At 45.8% G+C, this 23,743-nt stretch overlaps 1 protein-coding gene across 1 annotated transcript in view; it reads right to left on the bottom strand.

Annotated features, from left to right (window-relative positions):
• Positions 1-7,894: 7,894 nt before the first annotated feature.
• bmp2k (BMP2 inducible kinase) overlaps positions 7,895-23,743 on the bottom strand; it is a gene marked incomplete at its 3' end in the record, with an annotated part of 45,057 nt that continues 29,208 nt past the window's right edge. Inside the window, exons 5-15 of the mRNA XM_079251565.1 lie at positions 23,540-23,661; positions 20,183-20,264; positions 17,586-17,718; positions 17,143-17,246; positions 15,568-15,647; positions 15,330-15,478; positions 13,514-13,689; positions 13,214-13,432; positions 8,583-8,803; positions 8,326-8,495; positions 7,895-8,025 (exon numbers count right to left, since the gene is read on the bottom strand). Coding sequence (XP_079107691.1) covers positions 7,895-8,025; positions 8,326-8,495; positions 8,583-8,803; positions 13,214-13,432; positions 13,514-13,689; positions 15,330-15,478; positions 15,568-15,647; positions 17,143-17,246; positions 17,586-17,718; positions 20,183-20,264; positions 23,540-23,661 — 1,587 coding nt within the window. The remainder of the gene's footprint in view (positions 8,026-8,325; positions 8,496-8,582; positions 8,804-13,213; positions 13,433-13,513; positions 13,690-15,329; positions 15,479-15,567; positions 15,648-17,142; positions 17,247-17,585; positions 17,719-20,182; positions 20,265-23,539; positions 23,662-23,743) is intronic.

The raw sequence follows: 23,743 nt of genomic DNA, 5'->3' as shown, positions 1-23,743 counted from the left end.
TTTGTCAGAATTTACCTCCATTTTCTGACTTAAATCTTTAAAATGCAGGTTTTAGTTCAAGTCAGACAATAGAAGTACATTTAACTCTGAATTTTTCCAATATGTAAAACTTATTGACATTGACTGGTTTAAACTGTAAAATTTACTGTTTTTTACTTGCATAATTAATCTGCACATGTAGATTTAATTTGAACCGGTACTTATATATATATATATATATATATATATATATATATATACACGTTTAAAGTAAATAAATTTTCATTCATTTGGAATTTTCTAATATGTATTCTGTGACATCCATTTTTCTTGTATTCCTCAGGCTCATTTAGTTGTTTTTATTTTGCTGCATCTAGAATTTACCTCATTTTATGAAATGTTCAGATTTGGTTGAATTTTACCATTTATTACATTTTTAAAACTGATTTTTTTTTTTTTAACTTTTCTCTGGATTTTTATTTACTTTTAAAATGTACTTGTATTTTCAGACTGTTATTTAATATTTATAAAATGTACTTATTTGCTGACATGTGAAGTGTGACGTTTACTTGTATTTCTTAAGTTTTTATTTCCTGACATCTGGAATTTATCTCATTGTGTCAAAAAATGTTTATATTTATTTAAAAAGTAGATGCACTCAATTTCTGAGATATTTTCCGACTTGTACATTTATTTTTATTTTTGGACTTTTATTACGCGACTTGCCAGATTTATTTATACAAATGTATAAAACTAAAATGTTCTTTTTTCTGATATTGGAATCTTGTAAAATATTTTCTGAAATGTAACATGAACCTATATATTCATTTACTTCCAGTTTTAAGACAATGTGATTTACTTTTACAACGTCGAACATGGAGCGAAAGGTTTGAACACGCGTGTCCGTGTCTCGGCTCCGTCACCCTGCAGAGGTTAAAGGTTAAAGAAATAAGACGACCAGCTTTTCAAGATTCACAAAATTACTTTCGGTTTAAATCTCCCAGAAAAGATTGAAGCTCTAAGTCACTTATTCCCTGAAGACTTGGAGAACTGAAGTCATTTCCATCATTTAATTCTGCATTTCTATAAATTCCTGCACGCTTTTGGCATTTTAATAAAAAAAGAAAAAATCCTGTTTTCTGTAAATAATGTCCAAGAGATTTGCATAAAAACTTAAAAAGTATCCTAATTAGCGAGTGGAGAGCCTCCAGTCGTGTTGAGGAATGAACCAGGAGCCAACTTATTGTTCCCCTCTGCATCAGAAGACCCCCTGCTGAGAACATGAAAATGGAAACCTCTCCCGTCTTCATCCAAACTGGCAGGACGGGGCGACAGATTAGCCAAAAAGCTTTTGTTGTCCGTAAAACGAGCGAAGCGGCGAGGTCTAAAATAAAAAGCTCCGTTTTAAAACGCAGGCGGTGCATCTGCTCAGCTTGCAGCAGATTGCACGTGGTCATGGCGTTCACCTCGCCACGAGGCAGCAGGCGGCGGAAGCGTCTTTAATCCTGACATGTTGCAGATTGTGCTCCTGAGCTGCAGGATTACGAGCTGCGTCGGCTCTGTACGGTGGAAATAAGATGTGAAATCATGCATGAGACCGTTCTGCTGCAGGGTGGAAGATAAAAGCTCCTTTTATGTTCCCCTCCGCTACGTGTAGTACAACATGTAGTACTACTCCGCTACGTGTAGTACAACATGTAGTACTACTCCGCTACGTGTAGTACAACATGTAGTACTACTCCGCTACGTGTAGTACAACATGTAGTACTACTCCGCTACGTGTAGTACAACATGTAGTACTACTCCGCTACGTGTAGTACAACATGTAGTACTACTCCGCTACGTGTAGTACAACATGTAGTACTACTCCGCTACGTGTAGTACAACATGTAGTACTACTCCGCTACGTGTAGTACAACATGTAGTACTACTCCGCTACGTGTAGTACAACATGTAGTACTACTCCGCTACGTGAAGTACTACAACATGTAGTACTACTCCGCTACGTGAAGTACTACTACTCCACTACGTGAAGTACTACTACTCCGCTACGTGTAGTACTACTACTCCGCTACGTGTAGTACAACATGTAGTACTACTCCGCTACGTGTAGTACAACATGTAGTACTACTCCGCTACGTGTAGTACAACATGTAGTACTACTCCGCTACGTGTAGTACAACATGTAGTACTACTCCGCTACGTGTAGTACAACATGTAGTACTACTCCGCTACGTGTCGTACTACTCCGCTACGTGCCGTACTACTCTGCTACGTGTAGTGCAACATGTAGTTCTACTCCGCTCCGTGAAATACTACTACTCCGCTACGTGTAGTACTACATGTAGTACTACTCTGCTACGTGCTGTACTACTCCGCTACGTGTAGTACTACATGTAGTACTACTCCGCTCCGTGAAGTACTACTACTCCGCTACGTGCCGTACTACTCCGCTACGTGCCGTACCACTCCGCTACGTGCCGTACCACTCCGCTACGTGCCGTACCACTCCGCTACGTGCCGTACTACTCCATGAGGTGATTTAAGTCAGAAGCCGGGTGGAGCGGTGAAAAGCCTTCAGGAGTCGAAACGTTACAGTGATGCTCAGCAGAAAGGCTTAAAGGATCTTTTATCGAGCTGAAATTAGCTGATAAAGACCAAAGAAAAAACTTAACCGCAGATCTTTCACAATGACGTCCTAAAAACGGATTCTGAGGTCAGACGTGGTCCGACATGCAAACCAGTTGTCTCCAGTTTTCATGTGTTTCTACCATAGACTGTATATAAAAAGATGGGCGGAGCCTCCGTGACGTCCCCTGTAGGTTTCTGAAGAGCTGAATTGAAGCTCGGTGGGCGGTTCCTACCATCACCATCTTGGCAGCGTCATGCGTGTCGTCTCGCCCGGAAAATACAAATATGGACAAAGAGGTGGAGCTGTGAAGGGGGACTGTGAGCGTCATGGTGGATGATTGACATCGAGCGAACTTCGAGCTTTCTGTAGCTAAGAGCTAACCGAGCTAACCCGGAGATAACAGGAGCTAACCAGCTAACGGAGGTAAGCGGGCTAAAGCTAAGTCACGTTAACCGGCTAAAAACCGCAGTTGTTCTACGTTCTTCTGACTTGAAGCTGGAGATCGGTACCTGTCAATCAAAAGGACACGCCCCTAAATATGCCGAACTTCGAAAACTACGGGCGAGTTAGAAAAAATTTCACTAAACATGTTTCTGCTGTAAACATGTTTATTTCTGCTGTAAACATGTTTATTTCTGCTGTGAAGTTGGTCTTTTTAACATGGGAGTCTATGGGGGTTTGTTGTTTTGCAGCCCCTAGTGGATGAAGGGGGAACTGCAGTTTTATGTACTACATAGGCTTCACTTTTAACCTCTGGAGGTTGCCGCTTGGTTTCTACAGATGAATGAAAACTGAAACTGTTCAGGTCTGGAGATCAGCCTGGAAAAAACGTTCTTTCCTCTTTAATCTGATAAAACGAAAGCAGAAAGACTCACCGTCCTCTTCATCAGATCCACCTGTTTAACACACATATCTAACCGGCCAATCACATCCAGCCGTGTAGACGCAGCGTTGGGAGATTCTCATTATGATGTGCAGCAGCTGTGATGCTTCATGTCAACATGGAGACAATCTCTGAGGAACGTTTGCACCGTGTTGGATCTGCGATACGAAGAGTTAAAGCCGATCTGGAGGTAGAAGAGGTCCAACAGACCCGGTACCAGCGGGGACCCGATGAGTCTGTTTCAGGTTGTTCCCAAATCCGTCTCTGAATGTTAAATGTTTATTTTTCCTCACTTTAATCTGACAAAAAGGATAAAAAATCTTCAAATGTAAAAATAATCCGCACCGTCACGCAACTTTCTTTGCTTTTCAAAATAAAAGTCAGATGAAATAAACCTCTTTATATCTGAGTTTTTAACATTTTCACCAAACTTTTGTTAAATTTTTCTGTTTTTCATCATAAAACTATCAGACTCAAAATAAAAGATAAAATGAACTTCTATATCTGAGTTGGAGTTTATAACATTTTCACCAAATCTTTGTTAAATTTAATAGTTTTATGATAAAAAAAAAAAACAAAAAACCCACAAGACTGGATGATTATCATCAGTTCTGAAGAAGCCTCTGCTTTTCCTCCGTTAGTTTCTCCGTCTTAATTCGGTACGTTAGGTCAGGATTGCTGCTTCTCAGCGTGCACATGGGTCATCTGCAGCGCATCATGCAGCCGCCGCCTGACGACGTTTAGCTGGAATCTACTGATCAGCCTCTGATAAAAGTCGAAGCCGTGAACTGAGTTTAAAGGAAGACAGCCATGTTTCGGTCAGGAACACCTTGCTTGTTGCGTAGTGGTGGAGAGACTAAAGCTTCCCGGATCTTTCAGGAGCTACAAAGAAGGAACCAAAGTGGAAAAATGATTTTTAAGGGTTTTTTTTATTTATCAGTAACATTCTATAAAGAAATACATTCACACTCACAGTATGATACAGGGCCGTTTACATAGTCTGTAGCAAAAACAAGGTGTGTGTGGAAGCCAGCCTGGCGGTCTGCAGACGCACCAGCTCGCTTCATGCACAACTAAACGTCAGAAGAACTCATTCAGATGAAGACGGAGGGCAGTAAAGCCTCTCTGGAGCAAGTAAAGCTGGTAAAAAATACAAAGAAAAAACCGAGACAGAGAGGAAAGTAAACACAAAGCTGGAGATGTAAACAAGACATGTTGAAAGTGCGGTTAATGGCTCTGGTTCGTCCCTTCTGCTCAAACTGAGCTCCGTCCACCAGTACACATGACAAGATGTTTCTGAGCATGGCTGTCTCACATGAACAACGGAAAGAACAAAAACTGGGCTGAGATGAAGACTTTCGTCTGCTTTTTCCAGAGAGGTTGGGTAAAACAAGGAGGCGGTGAGATGAGAGACGAAGGACGTGGGACTTACCTGCGGCTAAACACGGAAACATAAACGTGATGGAGGCCGAGGAGCAGCTGGGACACAAAGTGACATGCAGCCCTGCAGGATGGCGAGGCAGAAACATCTGAACCCGGAACGTTTGGATGGACAGACGTCTCAAACGTTCCTCGCAACATGAGGACGGATGTTCACGCCACCGTCGGCCAGGCGTGTTGGACAGAACGTCCCGACACGGTTCAGTCAGCATGTCGAGGAAAAACCCGCCGGAACCGGTTTGCTTCAGACGTCAGAAGTTTTAAACCACTTCCTCGATTCTTTCTGCTGTTTTATAGAAACATTGGGAGTTTAATTACATTTAAACTACAGCAGTAGTTTGGGACGACGGCGGGGGGGAGGTCTGTCTGACACGTTGATGCCACTGCATACCGAAAGAAAATGTAAATAAAAACATCTGATCGCAAATAATAAAAATAAAATACTGTAAAATGTTTCAAATGAAATTAATGTTTGTGGCTGAAAAAACCTGGAAACGCTGCTCAAAGGCACTTTATAGCAAAATAATACGATTTAGACAAGAAAAAATTCATACAAGCAAAAACATATTTTTTGGAAAAATTAAAAATTGAAAGGCAAAGAGTTATTTAAATTAAAATAAAGTAAAATAAATCTAATGTTTTAAGAAAAATAAAAATAAAAAAAAACGTGGCACAAAATTATATAAAAATAAAAATAAAAATAAAAAAAGCTCAGCCCATTATAGAAAAAAACAGTTTGGTCCAATTTAATTAAAATAAAGTAAAATAAATCTAATGTTTTAAGGAAGAGAAAAAAGAAAAAAAACTTGGTACAAAATGATTTTTTTTTAAAAAGAAATCAGCCCAAAATAGAAAAACCCAGTTTGGTTCAACTCAATTAAAATAAAAAGATAAGAAAGATTGACATGAAAGAAAAAGAAACTACAAACAACATTTTTTTTTTTTTTTTAAACTGAAACTTAAAAGAAAAATCTCTTTTATACATTTTAAAACAAATTCAATAAATTTGGCCTAATACAATAAAAATAAGAAAAAATAACCTTTGCCTCCAGCAACGTTTCCTCCTCCACCGCCGGTCTGAAACCCGGCAAACTGAATCCGTCCACAGACTCAAAGAGTTTTAACCGCCGACGAGTCGGAAGTTAACGGTTTACTGCTCCGTTCTCTCTCCTCGCTCTCTGTCAAGCTCGCTCGACCACAGCTCCTGCTTTAGGGAGGCCATGACGGCGTCTGGGTGGAAATGTGGAGGTTTTAATCGGTTTGAGCGTCTGCAGGGTCGACCTGCGGCTGACCCCAAATATGTAAATACCAAACCCGCACACGGCGAGCAGCAGCTCATCCTCCAGATGAGGCGTTAAAAGGAGGAAGACACCGACTGATCCCTGATCATCCTCGTTCCTGCGACACGACCACGAAAATCAGCTCAAGTCGCATTCGTTGCTCCAGCTTCAACAAGCCACCGCCGCTGTTTCCAAACAAGTTTCCTGCCTGCGTTCCAGCCACTCGGCTCTGCAGTGCATCGGTGCGGAGAAACGAGACGAATTCGTCTCGCTGCAGGACGAACAACGTGGTGAAATGTCTCGGCTCGGTTTGGGATTTACAGGACAAGTTTTCGCCATCAACAGCTGACTGAACGGACAGAAAAACAACAGAAAAACCAGACTCCTGAATGCAACACTGATGGCACAAGAAGCTTTAAAACAACATAAAAAAAGGCTGATCAAAAATTCGTTGCAAAATTCTCTCATGCCAGCCTGCAGGAATTAAAAAAAAACACGTTTGGTTTTGTTCTTTTGGTTTCTTTTTGATCCAAATTCAACTCAAACTGAATTTCATTTCCACTAAACAATAAAACGTTTCCACACTTACATTCAAGTGCTTATCGGGTTATATTGCATGGTCATCCTGCCGTACTCTACTCTAACTGGAGACACGGAGCTTCGCATCAAGCCTGCGAGTTTAACGACTAAAGCTAAGTTCAGCATCGGAAAGAAAACTTTCTGCCGATTCTGCTCTTCAGACTAAATAACAGCCTAATAAACCAGGAAGTGATTCACATATCGGGGCAGGAACAGAACAGAGGCACAGAAGCTTATTGCTGCCATTGAATATTCACGTAAAAATCCTCGCGTTTCCAGCGAAACGTAGATTACGTTGAAATGAGGCTTGGTTCTGAGGGGGCTGGATTTAATGTAAACGAATGGCGTGGAGCCAAAACTCTAGTAGTTCAGATTTGTTTCTGTACAGGTGGAGGTAACCGTGGCGGGGCCGAGTGACGCTTTGCTTCCCGCATCATGAGCCGCTTAATGAACCAATCTGCAGCTTTACGTTAAAAAAGCTGCTTTCCCGTTTCCACGTGATGCAGCTAGACTCCGCGGCGTTACGCGTCCGATACGTCCAGCGAGGACATCTCTGCAGCTGCGTCTGAAGCCAAAAGTAGCGTGTTTACCGAGTGAAACAAGGATTTTTTTCTCTGCTGCATCGAGTCCTGAACAGATCAAATGTGTTGTAAAGAACGCGTCTTCCCGCGCCGACTCAACCGGAGGACAGCGTCCGCCACAGGAAGCGAGTTGAGCTGCATCACCGGTGGAAAAACGAGGACATCGCTGACATCACTCGGCCCTTTTAGTACCAGCAAAGTTCACATTTCTCTTCGTTCCAGCTCAACTACAGCAGCTCCAAACTGCTCTAATCTACAGGTCAGTACCGTGGTGGGGGGCGTGTGAGGGGGGGGGGCGGGCACCTCTCGCTACGCTAAGCGAGCTGTAGGCGTACTTGCATGTGTCCGTTACAGCAGGGGAGGATAACATACAGATCAATACGTCGATAGCAGTGGGAGGATTTCCTCCTAAATGCCAAGGAAGGACTAGTCTGGAAAACCTTCTGATGTACGAGGGAGGATGGGGGGAGGATGGGGGGCGTGTGGCTCCACAGTGTCGGGTCCTGGTGTCGAGACGCCTCTAAGACTTGCCTGCGTTGGCCACGAAGGGGACGGAGCCAAACAGGTCCTCCGGCGGGAGCGGTTTGGCGGCAGGAGCGGCAGGCAGCGGTCGGTCCATTTCCACGCTGGCCGTTCTCTCCACAGGCTTTTCTGTAAGGGGGGGGGGGGGGGGGGGTGTCACAGAGAGGAAGATGAGGATTCGACTTGTTTCTTCATCGTATAGCAGATAAAACAGCAACATGTTTACATATTTGTGATGGAAAAACAGCCTTGTTGCTGAAGCGCCTGATGGATGCAGGAAGATTTCATCTGGGGGGTATTTCACGCCCCCCAGAAACGTGTGTATACGTGTGTGTGTGTGTGTGTGTGTGTGTGTGTGTGTGTGTGTGTGTGTGTGTGTGTGTGTGTGTGTTTAACACCCCAACATAAAAGCACTAAAAGTTCACTTGCTTGCTCTGAGCATGTCAAACTCCCGGTCTATCAGCTCCTCTTCGGTTAGCTTAGAGAAGTTGTCCTCTCCGAAGGGGTTCCAGCCAGACATGTCGGGGGGGTTACTGACAGCGCTGCTGCAGCTCTGAGACGGGGGGGTGAGCCCATCCGAGGCGAGCAGAGCGTTTCTACTGCAGAGAGAGACAACAAACACGCCACCGTTATGGACAAACAAGCGATTATAAGAGCAAACGACGGCGTTTGTTTGCGTTTATTACCCGGGGTTGGCGTATGAGGGATCCACAGGCGACGCCCCCATCTGGCCCGCCCCAGGTCCGGCTCCAGCTGTGGGGGTGGTGGCGTTATAGGAACCCAGAGGAATCTGGAACTCAAGAGGGGAGGACATATAGGGGAGAGGCTGCTGAGCGGGATGATGCTGCTGCTGCTGATGATGATGATGCTGCTGCTGTTGGACAAAAGCCTGCTGGTACTGCTGCAGCTGTTAGGGAAGGAAGAGAGGGAGAAGAGGGGGAGGGAATGAGGGACGGACCATTGACTTCATGGCGCATAATGATGATGAAATGTTGTTAGAAACCAGTTCTGGATCTGGAAAGCTGGGGGACACGGTGGAGGGGAGGGGTGAAGGAATGAGAGTCAAACGGTCGAAGAGCACCAAGCTGAACAAATCAACCAAGTTGCACATGAAGAGCGGACACTGGAGGGCAAACGGAAGCCCAAACGCCACATTTTCACACTACATCACTCTCACTGTTGCGTTTTTTAAAAAGCCAGACAGATGAAGCTGATCCGATGCCATCAAACCATATTACACGGCTTTTAAACATTTAGCTGCCATCTTGGAAGTTACTCTGACAACTGAAGTGCTTCATATGTCGGCACACAAACAAAGAAAATGCTCGATTTCCCTCCCCGTCCGATCCCCCAGTGGCTTCACTGGGACCAGATTGCCTCTGAAATAAAGCAGATGGTGCGCGTTCGGTGGGAAACGGGCTAAAAATTGCGCCGCCCTTGCAGTGTACATTTGGAGGACCCGTGTTTGTGTGTTTGATTCAGTCGCTGCGTAAATACAAGTTTTCTGCACACTTGGACGGGCTGAGCAGGAAGTTTGAGCGTCTGCTTGGCACGGACGCCAGCAGATCTGAGCGGAGACGAGTCGCTGCCAGCTTGGGGAACGGAGAGAGCAAACTTGAGCCGTTCTGACATTAAATGAAATATGCAGCCCTGTGATATTTCAAGCTGCGTCTCCATGTGTTTTACTGTCATTTGCTCAAACTATTTACAGCAGAGTTCGATGAAATCTGCTCGGAAATTCAGTCATAATCAAGACTAATGTTGGTCAAATGGGGATGCACTCAGTCCCAGGCCATACTCTAAGGCACAGGTGTCAAACTCCAGTCCTGGAGGGCCGGTATCCTGAACGTTTATGTTGTCTCTATGTTCCAACACATCTGACAGGTGTGAATTAACAGACTGACAAGAAGCAGCTGGACTCACCTGCAGGATACCGGCCCTGCAGGACCAGAGTCTGACACACCTGCTCCAAGGGATTCATTACAAAATAAAATGTCCTGTTTTGTCTTTTATATATTTCTGACCCAACAGATTGTACTTCAGTTTGCATAATGAAGCACATCAGGTCATCACTGTAAATGACAAGTTGTTCTCAACTGATTTTACCGGGTTAAATAAAGGTTAAATAAAAAAAATAAATAGAAGAAAATAAGGAATACTACACATGAGTGTACATTAAATATACTTCTGGATGTTTAAAAGTAATTAACAAAAAATTACTGGATTTTTTTAATGCCAAATATCTGGAACTGAAATGTTCAGGGATTTATCAGATGCGTGCAAAACAGAAAATCCATCCATTCTCCACCGCTTATCCGGGGTCGGGTCGTGGGGGCAGCAGCCTAAGCGGGGAAGCCCAGACTTCCCTCTCCCCAGCCACATTGCCAACTCTGCGGGGGGATCCCGATGCGTTCCCAGGCCAGCCGAGAGATATAATCCCTCCAGCGTGTCCTGGGTCTTCCCCGGGGTCTCCTCCCAGAGGGACGTGCCTGGAACACCTCACCAGGGAGGTCCAGGAGGCATCCTGACCAGATGCCCGAGCCACCTCAACTGGCTCCTCTCGATGCGGAGGAGCAGCGGCTCTACTCTGATCTCCTCCCGGATGACCGAGCTCCTCACCCGGTGGCCGGGCTCTCTAAGGGAGAGCCCGGCCACCCTGCGGAGGAAACCCATTTCAGCCACCTGCATACGAGATCTCGTTCTTTTGGTCATGACCCACAGCTCATGACCATAGGTGAGGGTAGGAACGTAGATCGACTGGTATAGCTTCCCCACGAAAGACCGGCGCAGAGTCTGCATTAATGCAGACGCTGCACCGATCTGTCTGTCGATCTCGCGCTCCATCCTTCCCTCACTCGTGAACAAGACCCCGAGATATTTAAACTCCTCCACTTGAGGCAGGACCTGACTCCCAACCCGGAGAGGACAATCCACCCTATTCCGGCTGAGGACCATGGTCTCAGATTTGGAGGTGCTGATTCTCATCCCAGCCGCTTCACACTCTGCCGTGAATCGCTCAAGTGAGAGCTGGAGATCACGACCAGATGAAGCCAACAGGACCATGTCATCTGCAAAAAGCAGAAACCCAATCCTGAGGCCACCAAGTCGGATCCCCTCAACACCTCGGCTGCACCTAGAAATTCTGTCCATATAAGTTATGAACAGAATCTGTGATAAAGGGCAGCCTTGGCGGAGTCCAACCCTCACTGGAAACTAATCCAACTTACTACCGGCAATGCAGACCAAGCTCTGACACCTGTTATACAGGGACCGGACAGCTCGTACAAGGGGGTCCGGTACCCCATACTCCCGGAGTACCCCCCACAAGAGCCCCCGGGGGACATGGTCGAATGCCTTCTCCAGGTCCACAAAGCACATGTAGACTGGTTGGGCAAACTCCCATGCCCCCTCCAGGACCCCAAAGAGGGTATGGAACTGGTCCACTGTTCCGCAACCGGGACGAAAACCACACTGTTTAACCACCTCAGCGACTTCAGCCTCAGAGATAGGAGAGTCCACCCCTGAGTCCTCCAGCTCTGCTTCCTCAAAAGGAAAACGTGTTGGTAGGATTGAGGGGGTCTTTGAAGTATTCCCTCCACCGACCCACAATGTCCCGAGTTGAGGTCAGGAGCTCCCCATCACCACTGTACAGTGTTGATGGAGCACTGCTTCCCCCTCCTGAGCCGCCGGATGGTGGACCAGAATTGCCTCAAAGCTGTCCGGAAGTCTTTCTCTGTGGCCTCGCCGAACTCCTCCCATGCCTGTGTTTTTGCCTTGGCGACAGCCGAAGCCGCATGCCGCTTAGCCCGCCGGTACCCATCAGCTGCCCTCCAGAGTCCCACAGGCCAAGAAGGCCCGATAGGACTCCTTCTTCAGCTTGACGGCATCCCTCACTGCTGGTGTCCACCAACGAGTCCTGGGATTACCGCCACGACAGGCACCAACGACCTTACAGCCACAGCTCCGGCTGGCCGCCTCAGCAATAGAGGCATGGAACACAGCCCATTCAGACTCAATATCCCCCGCCTCACTCGGGACATGTTTGAAGCTCTGTTGAAGGTGGGAGTTGAAGCTCGCTCTGACGGGGGACTCAGACACTCCCAGCAGACCCTCACAACACGTTTGGGCCTGCCAGATCTGACCGGCTTCCTCCCCCACCATCTGAGCCAACTCACCACCAGGTGGTGATCAGCTGACAGCTCCGCCCCCCCTCTTCACCCGAGTGTCCAAGGCATGTGGCCGCAGGTCCGACGATACGACTACAAAATCGATCATCAAACTGCGGCCCAGGGAGTCCTGATGCCAAGTGTACATATGGACACTCTTATGCTGGAACATGGTGTTCGTTATGGACAATCCATGACGAGCACAGAAGTCCAATAACAAAGACCATGCCCCCCATCAGAGGGGGGGCATGGTCCCCCCCCTCTGGGTTCAGAGGGGGGGGGGACCATGTCTCCCAATCACTCCCCTCCAGGTCTCACTGTCATTGCCCACATGAGCATTGAAGTCCCCCAGCAGAACAATGGAGTCCCCAGAAGGAGCACCCTCCAGCACTCCCTCCAAGGACCCCAGAAAGGGTGGGCACTCTGAACTGCTTTTCGGTTCATAAGCACAGACAATAGTTAGAACCCGTCCCCCCACCCGAAGGCGGAGGGAAACTACCCTTTCATCCACCGGGGTAAACCCCAACGTGCAGGCACCAAGCTGGGGGCTGATGAGAATGCCCACACCTGCTCTGCGCCTCCCACCATGAGCAACTCCAGAGTGGAAGAAGGTCCAGCCCCTCTCGAGGGTACTGGTTCCAGAGCCCAAGCCATGCGTCGAGGTGAGTCCAACTATATCTAGCCGGAACCGCTCAACCTCGTGCACAAGCTCAGGCTCCTTCCCCACCAGAGGGGTGACATTCCATGTCCCTAAAGCCAGCTTCTGCAGCCGGGGATTGGACCGCTAGGGTCCCCGCCTCTTGCTGTCGCCCAGCTCACATTGAACCCGACTACTACGGCTCCTCCCGCAGATGGTGAGCCCACGGGAGGTGGGGCCCATGTAACCCTTTCAGGCTGAGCCCTACTGGGCCCGACGGACAAAGGCCTGGCCACCAGATGCCCCCATTCCCGGGGGCACAAGAGCTACTCTTAACTTACGCAAACAGAAAAACTTTTCAAAAATCTCAAAAACAAAATATATAAAGTTTAAAGTTATTAGAAATCTATTTCTGAAACTATAGTTGACACTTGAGATATCGTTGCTGTACGCAGCACTTGTTGAAAAGTATAAAATGACCCCTGGTTTATGGGGTACCTATGCTAGAACTCACCATGGCGGCGTAGTGAGCCTGAGCAACTTGCTGCTGATACATGGGCTGCATCATCATCTGCTGCTGCTGGAGCAGGACCTGCTGCTGCTGTTGCTGTTGCTGCTGCTGGAGCAGGACCTGCTGCTGCTGCTGCTGCTGCTGCTGCTGTTGCTGCTGCTGTTGTTGCTGCTGGAGCTGCTGCTGCTGCTGTAGGAGCGATTGTTGCACCGCCTGTTGGTACTGAGCAGCAGTGGACATTTCTTCAGTCTTCCAGAGTAACAGACAGAAACGTAGATCAGTCTGATGATTCGGGAGGTGTACCTGCAAGTATTGGAGCTGCTGCGCATTAGCATGCTGCTGCTGCAGCTGTTGCTGATGATGATGAGGATGTAGCTGCTGTAGACGAAGGTCGCCAGGCTGTAGCTGCTGCAGAACTCGGTGCTGTTGACTGCCGGGCTGGGCCTGTACGGACGGCTGTCCAGAACCAGGAGTGGTCGCTGAGCAGACACGAACACAGTCAAACCTTCACATCGATACATAATTAATCCCTAAAGTTTCTCTGGAATGTTTAACTCTGCAGGTCAATACTGATCGATAGGCACCAATACCGATCGAGATGCACCAATACCGATACTGATTGAGGCAACAATACCGATACCGATCGAGAGCCACCAATACCGATCGAGAGGCACCAACACCGATCGAGAGGCACCAACACCGATCGAGAGGCACCAACACCGATCGAGAGGCACCAACACCGATCGAGAGGCACCAACACCGATCGATAGGCACCAATACCGATCAATAGGCACCAATACCGATCAATAGGCACCAATACCGATCGAGAGGCATCAACACCTATCGAGAGGCACCAACACGATCGATAGGCACCAACACGATCGATAGGCACCAACACCAATCGATAGGCAACAATACCGATCAATAGGCACCAATACCGATCGAGAGGCACCAACACTGATCGATAGGCAACAATACCGATCAATAGGCAACAATACCGATCGATGGCTAACAATACTGATCGATGGCTAACAATACCAATTGATGGCTAACAATACTGATCGATGGCTAACAATACTGATCGATAGGCACTAATACTGATTGATAAGCAACAATACTGATTGATAAGCAACAATACTGATTGATAAGCAACAATACTGATTGATAGGTAACCCTTCTAGGTCAGGAATCAGCAACTACTGTCTCTGATGCTGCTGTCTGGCAGGTTTTATATGTTTCCCGGCTCCAACGACCTGACCACCTGATTCAACGAGTCCCAGTCCAGAACAGGACTAGGACTTAATCTGGTGTTGGAGCAGGGAAACATCTAAAACCTGCAGCACAGCCAGACACCATCGCTACTATGTTGTTAGTTTGACCTGGAAATCACTTCCTGTCAAACTTTCCACCAATCAGAGAGCTAAAGTTGACGGAAACGTCAAATCAAGAGTCAAAGATCAACGAGTGATCAGAAAAGGAGGAAAATGGTCGTCTGTGGCTGGAACAAAGCCAAGACAAACCAGTAAATCCCTCCCATACGTCACCAGTATACTTGCTATTCTTAACTGACGGCGTCGTGTACGAGTTGGAACCTGTAAAACACACAAACTCAACTCCCGCAAACAGGTTACGGTACGATTAGAAACTTAGTCTCAAACACTGTAACATCCCTCCGTTACGGGGCGTTACCATAGCAACGTGTTAACCAGCTGGTTCAGATCAGCTGTTTTTTAACAGGTGAATGAGAGAAGCGCTGCAGCCTGACAGCGGTTGTTTGGCATGAAACGTACATCGAGGCCAACATAAAATAGTTCCTATATAAGCGGTAAAAGCAGATTAAACAACTCGGAACCGTGCATTAGACGGTTATAATGCACGACACAAAGTCTAGAACACCACGATGCGCAGCGTTGTTTGAAAATACTGGATAATTGTGTTAAATAATCAAGATATCAGTTGCAGTCTAAATAATCGTGATTATAATATTATTCTCATAATCGGGCAGCCCTAGCTCTTTCCACAATGAACGTGTTGACTTGCACCAATCCACTTTTTACCGGTTTGAACTGCTTGGCTGAACACGCTAAATGATGCCATTGGAGTATTCTCCTGAACGAACCTTTCTGGCCGTTGCTGACAGGTGCGGAAGGCACGCTCATCTTGACAGGTGTGACGGTGTTGGTGAGAGGCAGGACGTTGCTGTTGGCGGCCTTCGGCCTCTGTCTGGGAGCTATGGAGGTCTCCGTTGGGCCCACAGAGTCCGTTATCCTGCACGGGACAAACCACAACACACCTTTTCATTGGTTGCAGGTGTATTTGAGGAGTGTGAAGATTTCATCGTCATCAGGAAACAGCACCTTGCTTTTGTCATGCTTTTCTTAGCAGCAACCTCGCTGGCTGTTAGAGGCTCGGGAAGTGAAGTAGGGATGGGAGAGTTCTGGGAAAAGGGAGGAAAATAAGATCATTTAGCTGCATTTGACAACCATATTTCTTTCAAAGACTAAGCTCGCTGGGTAATTATCTCTAAAACAGGCGAAAATGTGTTCGTTATTAAAGCATCGTCCCTCTCAAATCGTCATTACTTCGTATTTATCTCAATGATTCGGATCTAAAGACTTTTTTTTCCTTTTTGCAGATGATGAAATTCAGTGATTTAAACAAAACTTTGTTTTACAAGCGACTCAGACAGCGTCTCAAAGTTCAAACTAATCTGTAAAAACATTCAATTTCATGACTTTCAGCAGATCCTTAATGTTGATGAAGCAATTCAGTCCGTCCATATTATAAACTAGGGATGCACAGATACCGATATCAGTATCGGCTCAATACTATGTGTGTGTACTCATACTTGGTGTTAATAAAAGTGTACCAATACCACACTAGTCAAGCCAGTGCAGATGTCTTTTATGCTTCAGACATGTTTTAAAAGAAACTAGAAACAACTATTATTGAAATAATAGCAACTGTGAATGCCCATTTATTGAACTATGCTGATTGATTGAAATGGAATTGCAAGTATAAGAGATTGGAAGGAAAAAAAAAAAAAAAAAAAGCACTAGTGATATTTTTTCTAATTGCCCCACATCAGGACTGAACCCATGAACTTCTGTATTGAAGCACATTGATTTACTCAATACACCACTAGTACTCTTAGTTGCACCTTGGACAAAGCATTCAAATTTTTTCCAATTGGGATGGGAACGCCTTTTTTTTTCACTTCCAGCAGGGTGTAATTAGCGGGATTGCAAAAACATGTGCAAGGTTGAGCTAAACTTCATTAAAGATGTGACAGACTTTATTGTTCAATGTGAAAAACTTTGTTTAATGTGTTTAAGATTTATCAAAGTCTTGAAATGTTGCAGGGAGCATTGTTGGAGTCAAACTGGACACTGCAAACCGGTGCAGAGCTCCGAAACCCTGTTGAAGTAATTTTCAGCTCATTTTGCAAAAACCGACCAATCGCTGTGCTGAATTTTTGCAAGGTCCAAGCCGCGTTTGGTTGGAAGGACTTTCATCCAATCACAAGGATGAATTTTTTTTTTTTTTTACAAAATGCTAAATATCTCAAAAACTACAAATCTGAATGCAGATCAGCGTCACGTCTACTGCAATACGTTCAATTAGTTTGTTTCTGATTAATGTACATGGCACACACACACTTACAGACAGCATTTACAGGGGGATACGTTTTGTTTGATACTTCTATATTTGGTCAAGTGATGTTTTATTCCCTTTGCAATGATAAATCTTTGTATTTTACTGTTTTGCATGTTTAGCTGTGATCTCTTCAAACCCTTTGAGTTTTTCTTTGCTGCCAATGTTTTTATTTTATATTCAATCATGTTTTTTACCTGTAAAAATAAATAAATACAAGTTTAAAAAAAAAATGTCTGCAAAGGCTAAAGATGTCCTGATTCATTCAGGTGACTTACGAAGAGGTTTGGCACGGGACACTCTCTTCCAGCTAGTTTAAAGGCAAAGTAGGACACTTGGTAAATGTCTGGTCTCTTCTCCTGGTCCGGCTCGAGCATGTATCCTGAAACACAAACACACAAACACACACACACACACACAAACACACACACACACACACACACACACACACACACACACACACACACAGAGTGAGATGTAGTTTCTCTCTTTGGACACTGGGGGGAGCTGCTGGTTTAACATTGAGGGGGGAAACAGGAAGCTCTGAGGACAGTTTAACCGGTACAAACAGGCTCCTGTTGTGCAAAAGCATTAAAACCAACTTGAAATGGTGGCTGCAGCTCGCCGAGGATCAGAAAAGATCATCATCCACTTCACGAGACGAGAAGATAAAAGCAGCCGTGCAGGTTTAGACAGACAGAAAGAGAAAGCGGCGACTTACTGATTAAACAGTGCAACTTGAGGGAGAATTTGGAGTTATCCGGAACGATAAAGGTTCCGTCACATATGGCGACTTGACTCTCCCCAAATGGAAGTGTGAAGAAACACAGCTTGTACAACAAGCATCCAAGCGCCTGCGGAGAAAACACACAAAACTTCACCCAGGTGCGTAGAGACTGGCAGCGGCGTGCCGTTGGCGTTCATCGTACCAGGATGAAAAACTTTCCCAGCATGCCGTTTGGGTCGGGGATGGAGTAGATAAACTTTGTGACATGTCTGGGGTTAAAAGTTTATTTTCTCATCTGTAGTTTTGTCTGAATTAATATTTTCTCCAGACAATCGGGGAAAACCTCCCCATCTTCATCCTGATGAGGAAGCTCGAGATGATGTGTGATTGGTTGTGTCTGTGTGGCGGTATGACGGACTGAGACCTGTCCAGGTGTTCCTGCCTCTCGCCACCCTGAACTGGACTAAGCAGTAAAGAAAATGGACTTTTCAGCCTCATGGCCACCGCTGAAGCGCATCCGTTGCTGCAGGAGCCGAAACTCATCCAACTTTTTTTTGCCAATTTGGCTCGAGAAGCTTAAAAACTCTCCAAACCTTTAAAACTCCTTCTGATCCACCGGTTTTTCTGAAGCTGCTGGTCCCAGTCAGGACGCAGACGTGACGTTTCAGCCTCAGCTGGAACAGTATGAGGCTGAAACCAGGTGAAGGTATGAGTCGATACCGCAGCATGAAGGCCGACAGAAACAAGTAAACCTCCTCAGATCTGAACGACTCTTTAGATCCTGCACTGTGTCGCATCACAAGTCAGTTGTGTTGCGTTTAAATGGTTTTATTTTGTGTTTTATCTGCTTCTGCACGGAGTTCAGGACCGCAGATGGAAATTAGCATCATGCTAAATCTGCTGCATGGTTTTTATTTTTAATGATTAATGTAACTTCACACGTTCCTCCTGATAAAATACAGTTTGTAGAAATAACACACATAGATCAGCAGCCTTTTCTCATCTGCATCGTTCTCCCGCGTCTGAAACAAACTGTTTCCATGTTTCCACACGTCTTCCTGCTACTATCTACCTGCTATCCTCACTGCAGCACCTCCACCTCAGCTGCATCCCAAACGTCTTCTTGGCTTTATTCCAGCCATAGAGGATCATTATTTTCCTGCTTTTCTCATCACTTGTTGATCTTTGGCTGCTCCTGATTGGACGTTACCGTCAGTTTAAGCTCTCTGATTGGTGGAAAGTCTGACAGGAAGTGTCTTCATCATCATGTCCAGGTGGAAATAGCAGCAGAGTCGTGATTATGATCTTTAAAAGGAAGATGTGATAAATAACAAGGTTATCATTGATCATTGTGGGTTTATCAGAGTCTCTGATTAAACACAACATGTTGTGTCTGAACATCCTGGATGGAAACTAGGGGTGGGAAAATCATATCAAAAAAATCGAAAATCGGGATTTTTTTGTTTCACAATTTAAAATTTTTTTCCCCATTAAAATAAAATGAATCTACTATAAAATTTGTCATTTTTATTGGTTTTATTGATCTTTTTACGTGTCCTTCTTGGGCGTTATAGCAGCAGAATGATGATCAGGCTACTGGGTTGTTTTCTCCAAACTGAAATCAAGAAAAATTTCTACCAAAAAACAAAGTTTTATCATTTTATTTTTGGTTTTTAATCTATGAAAATCAGCAATATCAAAGAATTTTGAGAATCGCAATTTAAATTGAATCGGGACAAAGCATATCGTCACAGCCCTAACGGAAATGCCTGTAAGACTTCCATTGATCACACTGAAGGTAAACTATTGATCAGGACTGAACCTAGAGAGGAACACGGTTCCTGAGGAACTGCTGACGATTCAGGCGACGGAGGAGATCTAGCAGAGCTTTAATGGTTCGGATCAACAAATAAAAAGGAGATTTCTCCCAGTAGGAAGGTTTGACTCTGGTTTTACTGGTTCCAGTCACTCCCTCTGAGGCTGTAAAGAATAAATATCCCTCAGGTCACCCAACACGAAGCTGCAGACCTTCAGCGTGTTTAAACAAATCCACATGCAAAACCTGCCTAATCATTTTTTCAGCAGCAGCTAAACGCGGCTCTCCACCGCCGTTTTACCCACGAGAATTTACTCTTTCTTCAGGTTTCCCCCCAAAACATGCTGGTCCCGTCTGAAACCAGACTCCTAATCCACTGTAAAGCTTTGGCACGACACGTCTTCCAGGCTGAATAAAACCTCAAGAGAAGAAGAAGTGAGAGCGCCGACAGGAAGTCGTGCTGCTGTGTGTCATGAGGCCGTTTAAGACTCGCTTCCTGATTTAAAGATAAAAAACCAACGCTGTGGCGTACGATGATCCCTCACAGCTCTACTGGTTTTCATCTGGTTCATCAAACTGGTTCAGAGCTGAAGCCCAGTTCCACACAACGTCCTCAACTGGACTGAAGGTCCAACATGGAGGCAAAGCAGCGGCGTGCAGATGGAGTTCAGGTGGAGGCAAACTGGCCCGACTGGTTCTTCTTCGCTCAGCTGATCAGCGCTGGGCCACGCCCAGTCAAACCAGTCTGAAACAGGCGCAGAGGGAAAGGGCTTACCCATATATCTGCCTTAGTGGTGATGGCTTTTCCTGCGTACAAGTTGATCATCTCCGGGGCCCGATATGAAAGAGTCGTGTACCTGCCAGACAAACACAAGCAGCGATTGGTTAACGGCGGTCGTGACTCATCCCAGGAGCTGCAGAAATAAAACATTTCTACACATTTAACAGATTGTTTTACGACTGCAGCTCATCAACCCGTTTCCACCCGGCAGGAGAATCCTATTGGCTGATTTAACTTCTGCTGTGAGACGATTCTCACGTCTCAGACAGATTTTACAGATATGCGTTTAGTAAACGACTCTGAAGGCGGCTGTCGTTACGTCGCGATCTCTGCTCCCACCAATCAGATGCTTCCTCCTTCCCTGCGGCGGTCCTCAGGGGTCCGTTCTTGGCCTTTTTTATCTGCGTCCGCTTGGGACGACTTCCAGGCAGTTTTCTCCTGCCTGCTGTCTGACCAGCGAACTGCTCCAACATCGGGTCATGGATGGAGCCGGAGGTTTCACACTTTAATGAGAAAAAACTGATTTTATTTCTTCCCAACGATGGAGTTTCCTGTGTGAATGTCCACCTGACGCCCGTCAGCAACAGTTTCTGCGTTAAAGCTCCACACAGAGCTGTTGAATCTTCCTCCTTCCTGAATGAAACCAGCTGTTCTGAAACCTCGCGCCTGGATTATTACGCTGCAACTCGCTGTGCATCGCTCTCCAAACTCCAGCTAGTCTGAAAACAGCAGCCCAACAGGTAACAGGATGATGGATCACACCTGATCATCTCCAGTATCTTGTTCTGTTGTGCACGTATAACTGTCCCGTAAGCCTGCAGATCCGTCGCTTTTCTCATACAACTCCTGCACTTACTGATGCTAAAATAGTCCAAACTTGCATTTTTATGTCCGTTTTTACTCCATTTTTACTTTAAAATTCCTTTAATTCTTTAGTTTTTATCAGGTTTTTCGACCAGTTTCTTCTTTCCTCTGTGTCTCTCCCAACTAGACTGAATGGATTTTCTTGTGTTTTCTTTGTTGTAAACGTACGCCGCCCGGGCTGACCCTGACCCGGACAGAAAAACATCCTGAAACATGTGGAGGAACCAGATGGAAGAAAAACAGTAGTAGAACTCAGAAGCGTGTTTTACAGCCTAAGAACATTTCCACATGAACAACGGGAAGGAACAGCTGTGGAGCAGGAAGTAATCCGTCTCGGGAGCAGGAAGGTGGTCATGTGGTCCGGACTGACCCTGTTCCAGAGGAACGGCGCTTCAGGAGGGAAGTGATGCAAGCCTGCAGGATCTGCAGGTCGACCAAACCGCTTCCTACCTAAGACGACGTTGAAGCGGAAACACCAGCATCCTGCTCCATCTCAGCTGGTCTGAAGCCACTTATGTCTACTGGTTCCCAGTACGACTGGAAGCCTGACCATGTAGGAGGAGACTGGGACATTAAAATGTTGTTCTGTGCAGCTATGACCATAACTCAGGCCATTAAACTGGACAGCCATCTTTTCCCAGTGAACAGGAGAGGAATTGATTGAACGCCCGACTCCACTACGGTAAGTGGCGATATGTCCCCTTTAAGCCCGTTAGTATCGGCCTTTTTTCCAGCTGACCTGCTGCCTCCCAGACTAAAACAATCGACAGTCCACGTCGCTGGCAGCACATCGGTACATTTAGCTGTGAACACGACAGATCTGCAGCTCTGTGCACGTATGTGACGCTCCTCTTTTCCTCTGAGTCAGTAAAGATCATCAGTTTCATTTCTCAATAGCTAAATTCTCTCTGACTTTAACTGTAAAAAGTGCTAAAAATGACCCAAAAGCTGCATGTTATGATGTAAAAATCCCGTTTCTGATGATGAAAAAGAGCTAAATGTGTGAAACAGGCTGGTTGTGAGGAAGAAGGCGAGAACACACTGCTGATAAGCAGCAGAGTTTATAACAGCTGTAAATGTCTGAACCAACCTCGGAAACTTCACTAAGCAAATATAGAAATAATAAAAAGCAGCAGAGCAAAGCTTGCTGGTTATTTACAAAGTGTTAAAGTTGGGATTGAACTGAAAGGATTATGATATGATAAAAGGCAGGTTTGAGGAAGTGGGCGGCTTTGATCGGCTGGTTTTGTGGTTATTGTGCAACTGGAAGTCCACGTCATGAACTTATCTTAATGTGTGTTTATGAAGGACGTCAAAAACCAGGGCTGCCCAGTTAAACCAGTTCAACCCAGCAGCAAAGGGCTCCAGCTGGTTGGCAGAACTAAACACTGTTCTGGTTTTAACTGGATACCAGTAAAGACCAGCATGTCGACCGCAGCTCGATTATTAGATCTGCTTAAAATAAAAGCTACAAACTAATTTTAAACAAATAAAAACAGGAAGTAAACTTTTATTTTGAAGCTGTTCTGTTAGTTTCACTGTCTGCTGCACATCATGATGAGAACCTCCCAAAGCTGCTCTGCTGGATGTAGATCTGGTGACTGTGGAGCCGTTGGAGGACAGTGAACTCATCGTCATGGTGGAGATGATGTGAGCTTTGTGACATGGTGCATCATCCTGCTGGAAGTTTCCATCAGAAGATGCTACACTGTGCTCAGAAAGGGATGGACATGGTCAGCAGCAGGACTCAGGTAGGCTGTGGAGGTTAAACCAGGTCATACTGGTACTAATGGGACCAAACTGGGACCAGAAAACCTCCCCCCACCATTCCAGCAGCAGCAGCCTGAAGCGTTGATCCTGACGGCAGGATGGATCCATGTTGTCATGATGTTTCCAGCAGATTCTGATCCTACCATGTGAATGTGGAGCTGAACTGGAGACTCATCAGACCAGCAACGTTTCTCCATCTTCTATTGTCCAGTTCTGGTGAGTCTGTGGGAATTGTAGCCTCAGTTTCCTGTTCTTACTGACAGGAGGGAACCCGCTGTGGTCTTCTGCTGCTGGAGACCATCTGCTTCCAGGCTGGACGGGTTGTGTGTTCAGAGATGATGTTCTGGTTGGAACCAGTGCTGACTGGACTTCCTGTTGTCTTTCCATCATCTCCAACCAGTCTGACCATTCTCCTCTGACCTCTGACATCAACATCTGGATGTTTTCTCTTCTCTGGAACCACTGGAGATGGTTGTGGGTAAAAATTCCAGTAAAATCCTCTTCCTCATTCTGATGCTCAGTTTGAGCTTCAGCAGGTCGTCTTCATCGTTGCTTCCAGGTGATTGGCTGATCAGATAATCAGGTTAAGTAACTGAACACGTCAACCTGATGAAACTTATGTCATGATGATGTTTTAGTTTCGCCTGCCAGGAACACCAGTTGTATTTCCCAGAGTGATTCTGGGGAAAAACCAGCAGCTCAGTGTTTTCCACTTACTTCTTGATCTCGTCCTCCACTGCAGTCACTCCGTCTTTATGTGGCAGTAAAACTTTGTGAGTGGCGCTGCCGAAGTCACACAGCACGTAACTCCCCTGATCATTCAGCAGGAGGTTCTCCACCTGGGCGACAAACACACACATTTCACACTTTGTGAGTTGAAACCAATCAGATTAGAGGAAAGACAGAAAACCTGCATCATCT

This window comes from Telmatherina bonti, assembly GCF_933228915.1.
Source record: "Telmatherina bonti genome assembly, chromosome: 13".
In the NCBI taxonomy this organism is placed as follows: Eukaryota; Metazoa; Chordata; class Actinopteri; order Atheriniformes; family Telmatherinidae; genus Telmatherina; species Telmatherina bonti.
The sequence above is the reverse complement of the archived record's forward strand: the minus strand, read 5'-3'. Positions and strand labels throughout refer to the sequence as shown.